The sequence below is a fragment of the Lepisma saccharinum genome, chromosome 15 (assembly GCF_977018435.1).
Source record: "Lepisma saccharinum chromosome 15, izLepSacc3.1, whole genome shotgun sequence".
Taxonomy (NCBI): domain Eukaryota; kingdom Metazoa; phylum Arthropoda; class Insecta; order Zygentoma; family Lepismatidae; genus Lepisma; species Lepisma saccharinum.
Window position 1 is genome coordinate 13412428 of NC_139243.1, and position 5734 is coordinate 13418161.

Genomic DNA, 5734 nt, shown 5'->3' on the forward strand with positions numbered 1-5734 from the left:
AAGCACGGGCCTTCAACCATTGCAGCGGGGAGAGGGGGGAAGGGAGCAAGAGGTAGAAATCTTCCTTTTCCTTCGGGAGGCCGTTTCTACCTGGAAACTGGTCAGGCTGAAGAAGAGCGAGCTAGGGTATCCAGCCAGCTTTGCCCGCGGAGAACACCGATGGACGGGAAGAGCGTGGAAAAGAAAGTGTTGCATATGAACTGTGATGGCTTTAACAAGACAATAAATATTGTGATTTGAATATAATTCGAGATGTGAGATTGATTGATCTATCTCTGCTAGACTAGCTACTCCTCAGTGCACGTCACTGCTTCACAACGAGAAAACGTATCCAATTGAATACTATTTCCCTTCGGAAGGGTTAGCTTTCTCCGAAATATCATATTTTCATTGATGTACGATACGCACCATAATTTTGTTTCATAACTGCTGTCACAATAATTAAAGCTACCCCTTCCAAAGGAAAATAGCATTGAATTGGATAGGATGAAAACACATTTTCTCGTTGTGGTGAAGACTCAGTTCCAGCTCGTCGTCTGCTTGTGATGTCACCACTGGCGGCGGCTCGCTACAATCACGCTGTATACAGAATAAGAGTCACTAGAGTGGAAGACTAAACGAACTAGAATTGGAAACAAGCTTACTCATTTGAAAAGTAAGCAAATTTTCCATATTCAGCTAAGTTAATTTACTCGGTGGAATTGTTACGCAAGCGATACATTGTAGAAATAAATAGCTTGGTAAAAGTTCAAGGTAATGTTAGGTGCTTGGTTCTGTGATTGAACCCCGTGTTGTTTGTAAGTAAACATCCGCCGGCACTAGCAATACTGCACGAGCAGAATGCAAATATCAAATAGTGTATTAAAACTGCGTGCTTAGTAGCAAATATATTCAAAATGTATTCAACCATTTGTAGACACTTGAAACAACTGGCTTCTTCCCAGGGAAAGTTGTGTACAGTTCAACTTTCAATGTACGCAAGATTGAGAAATGAACGCTTGGCGAAGAAAGCAATGAAGAACGAAGGATATTGCAATCAACATGTATATAAACAATTGTGTCCTTGGAGAAGCCGGAGGGAATTTGCGGAAAGTCTGTCAGACGAAATCATTTACAATAAAGGGGGTTTAGTTGCTATAAACAAACCATACGGAGTACGTGTAGCCCCACTCAGTAATAACTTATCCCCGGACAAAAGAGCTTTGAATAAAATTGCTACGGGAAATAATGATTATACTCTTTATGAAGCACTGCCACAGTTAACTGAAGCACTGGAATATACATCATTGGACATCATGAAGTCGGCAACAAGGTACGAAAGTGGTGTCACCCTTTTGTCAGCTTCACCCGACATTACAAAGAAAGTGCAAGAATGTGTTCTCAAAGCAAATCCACAAAAGAAATTCACAACAACTTATTGGGTAGTTGTCCTTGGAAAGCTAGACCCAGAGAGTAACAAGGAAAGACTTGGTATAACAATGACGACAGGAAAAGATGGTAAGGATAAACAGCCAACTATAATTACAAAATTTTCGAATAACAGTGTTAAGCATGGTGAAGTGAGACCGGTTTATTTGGAATATAAAGTTTTGAAATATAATTCTGACTTGGATGTGTCTCTCGTAGAAATCAGATCTTCAACTACAAAGTGGCATTTCTTAAGAGTGTATTTCGCATATAAAGTTGCACCTATTCTCGGTGATCACTTATTTGGATCTCGGGTGAAAAGTGTTGCTAATGTTAGAATAACAGTTAACCCTTTCAGTGATGCATCTAAAACAGTACAGTCACTGAACAAGACATTACTAGACAACTTGGCTCTAACAAAGGGACAAGAAGTAATTATTCCATCACATATTCACCTGCAAGAAGTAATAATACCATCATATTACCAGAACGATAAAAATTTTATTATTAAAGCAAAGCCACCTCCAAGTTTTGCATGGACGTGTATCAGGCTAGGACTACTGCAGAATACAGAAGGTGTGGTGGCTCATGAGGAAATGCTTTCGTAGGAACAAATGTTTGACATAAGTGATGTTAAGCATAACAAGTTAGCTTGTGTGTGTGCGTTTAATTGTGTAACAAAACTGTAATAACTTGTTTTCAACAGTAAAATTGATGCTCGTTTGATAGGTGTGTGAATTATGCTGTCCTTTTTTGTTTAAAAAGCTGATGAGATTATTATTGTTAAAGATTTTGGTAAATATGCGATATCGCCCGAACACCTCTCACTCGTTTATTTCGTTAATTGTAGCATTGATACTTACCTATTCTGTATTGTGGAAGATTCTTTAAGGTGAAGTTATGCCTTTTTCCATAAAATAGTGTCAACTTTTCATATTAAGAGTCATTATTTGTATTCCTTGTTCTGCTTTGGTAACAGACAATATGGCGTGCACTCGTCACGGATCATCACGCATCGTGCTTGTGTTTTGTCGATTTGGAGTGGGTATGCAGTGTTTCAACCTTCTTCACTGAAAAATACCTACTTTCGTGTTCATTATGTCATCACAAACCATTGAAGGATAGCCCCACAAACCATTGACTTGATGGATAGCCGCAAAAACCATTCACGATAGTCCCAAAAAACATTCACGATAGCCCCACGGACCGTTTCCGGCATGGTTAGGTTGGGTTGGGTTAGGTAAGCATAGTTAAAAAAAAATCTCGTAAGAAAAAGGCACGTTTGGAAACACTGGTGAGACCGCGTGACTTTTGATGCTCACACCATCTGCAGGTACATAATGGAAACAACGGCATAATGTCAGAAAATGCAAGTTCCTTACATAAAAAGTGATTATTTCTTGTTCTGCAGCATTTCTATGGTGAAGTTTTCAGTTTCCGCAAAAGAAAATACCTCGAAGAACTTCGACAATGCTACAGAAACTGATTTCGATAAGTAGTTTCTCCTTTAAATTTGAAGAAATCCGTTCGGGCGATATCGCATATTTACCAAGATTTTTTTTCTGCCTTCTGCATCTCCTGATGAACACAGTAATATGGAGAAATATCATCATCATGAACATCGTGTTTACTTTCTTGAATTGTTGCTCCTTTATTATGATCTGATACTTGCTTGTGAAGGGTCTTTCTGTTATTCAGTGCAGTAATATTTCTTATGAAGATTTTCTACCAAGGTAAATAACATAGAAGCTCTTAAGATCCGTGGTATCTGTTTTCATGGATTTTTAATATGAAAGAGCTTTGTGATGCTAGAAATTTTTTTCTAACCTCTCAGTGCTGTCTTGTAGGCTGACCTATAATTGTCAAATATGCTTTCGTCCACTATAATTGCAGTCTGAGCTTCTCTTATTCTGCCTGAGCATATGATCCTATGCTGAATGCTCTTTTCAGTTTATATTCCAATAGAGCGATAAGACTTAACATCGGGGAAAAATGTCATCTTGGTTTTTTGTTGCAATGAAGCACTTACCTATAGTCAGCAAACTGAAAATTTAGATGCCAAATTATATGCCTCAATAAAAATGAAAAGTAATACTGCATGAAAGACGAACATTATTTTTTTTCATTTGGTATTATTGGTATTAATTAAAAATTATAAAAATTAATAGCATTTACATTAAATACCATTATGGACATCTATCAGTTAGTAAATCACTGGTTCACAAAATCTGTCTCAAAGTCCCCTGTTTTGACAGTCATAAAATTGAGCAATGCATTCTCATTACGTTGTTTAAAAATGTAGATATTCGTTAAATATTAAAAAGAAATTGCTACTTAATCATATTTCTCATGCAGTATCTGACAAGTGCAATTGTTGTATAGAAATAAATAGGATACAAGTTGAAATTTTCAACAATAACACCGTTTTTGTGAAATATGTATTTTACCATACCTTATTTTATATTATGCATATAGTTCGAGACATAAAAATACAAAAAGACCAGGTTCAAGTAAACTGTTAATATCTGTCGAACACGGCTTCTGCTTAGTGGCCAAAAGTTCTGGGTCTGCTTGGCATATTGAAAAATTTGCGCAGGTGCAAAAACCGAAGTCCCATTTTACGACTGCTAATTTCAAACATGTCACATTAGTTTTCCTATTTTCAGTTGAATTAGGTTTGTAAAAGATGTAAACTACAAACTTGTAACAACATTCGGTTAAAGTTGTCCTTTGGTGCTTGCTATGCGTTCATCAACTGCGTCCTGGTTTCGATCCCTTGGTTCGGATTACACTTTAAACTCTAGATTAAGTCCAAATTTACCTAGCTGAGCAGAAAGAAAACAAACTTTTGATTGTGCCAACAGGAAGCTCATGGAACATACTTCCCTTCAGTCTTTACTTTTGCAGAAAGGCACAGTGCACTGTGCCATAATTGGTACTAACAAAACAAACACTACAACTATGCTACTATCACATTCATTTGGTGTCCATATTTGCCTACGAATGCTATGAAACTGTGTAAATGGAGGTTTGTGGAATGACATGCTATGGTACAGTGGGATCCATGAGTATTACCATGCAAATTGTCCATGACTATTTTCATTAATTTTTCTCTTGCATCCTGTGTGTTTTTAAGCGATGGATTTTTATGTATGCTGGTGCAGAAGTTGTCAACAGCTTGTTTTGACTTTTCTTTTAATTCTTCAAACTCTAATTGGGTCAAAAAAAGTGAACAAACATGGCGATGGACAATTTGCACGGTAATACTCATGGATCCCACTGTACCACAACAGCCAATATGTGTAGCACCTCCTCACGATGTCTACCATTTAGTTTTCCTGGAGAAGTCATGGAAATTTATTATCTTTCTGGTAAAAAATTAAATATTTGGTACTAGTTTACTATCCTTCGGACACATTTATTTATTTTTACAGAAGAAACTACTTACCGTAATAATTTCCTGTAGCATTGTCGAACATCGGGAAGGTGTTTTGTGTGATGTGGGAATGTTTCATAGCTGAAATTCATGTTGTTCGTTCAAAATTAATTCTCCGACGGAGAATAGCGTTTGGCGCATATACCTTCGTACACCATCACGCGTCGTGACTGTAACATGACGCATCGTGATTGTGTTTTGTTCATGTTCATTGGGTATCCAGTGTTTCAAACTGTCTGCGTTTGCAACGAGAGTTAGAAGGATGGCGTGTCGCGAACACTACGAACCATTGGCGCGTGGTTAGGTTAGGCAAACATAGTTAAAATTTGGTGTCATGTTAGTATCAGGCTCTAGAAATTGGAAATAATTGCGAACCATTGATGCTAGCCCCACGAACCATTGGTGCTAGCCCCATGAACCATTGGCGCTAGCCCCATGAACCATTGGCGCTAGCCCCACGAACCATTGACGCTAGCCCCATGAACCATTGGCGCTAGCCCCACGAACCATTGATGCTAGCCCCATGAACCATTGGCACGTGGTTAGGTTAGGCAAACATAGTTAAAATTTGGTGTCGTGGTAGTATCAGGAATATATATATTTGGTTGTGAATCAAAAAAAATTTGCGAAAATCGACAGTTTCCATTCCGAAAACTAACGCCTTATTTTCACTTATTTTGCAATTTCTAGATGTTCTACACCTTCAGGAATGTTCCGCGAAGCAGATACGTAAGTACGAATGTCCAAAATTGACGAAACGAAAAAATTAGAGGTGTCCAAAGGATAGTAAATTTTTACCAAATATTTTTGTAGGAGGCAGTAAAAGTAGGTTTTTGAACAAAGAAAGGGACAAATAGTAACTTCTAAATTTGTTCAGTTTCATATACTGAG

The 5734-nt window shown here is 37.7% G+C and overlaps 1 protein-coding gene across 1 annotated transcript; it reads left to right on the top strand.

Moving 5' to 3' along the window:
• Positions 1-640: 640 nt before the first annotated feature.
• Positions 641-2122, top strand: LOC145999402 (mitochondrial mRNA pseudouridine synthase Rpusd3-like). Its single transcript, XM_083136352.1, has one exon. The coding sequence runs from the start codon at positions 897-899 to the stop codon at positions 2013-2015; it is 1119 nt and encodes a 372-aa protein (XP_082992478.1). The 5' UTR covers positions 641-896; the 3' UTR covers positions 2016-2122.
• Positions 2123-5734: the final 3612 nt, after the last annotated feature.

Excerpts from the sequence above, each read along its gene's own strand:
- LOC145999402 (XM_083136352.1), top strand. The coding sequence starts at position 897 with ATGTATTCAACCATTTGTAGACACTTGAAACAACTGGCTTCTTCCCAG.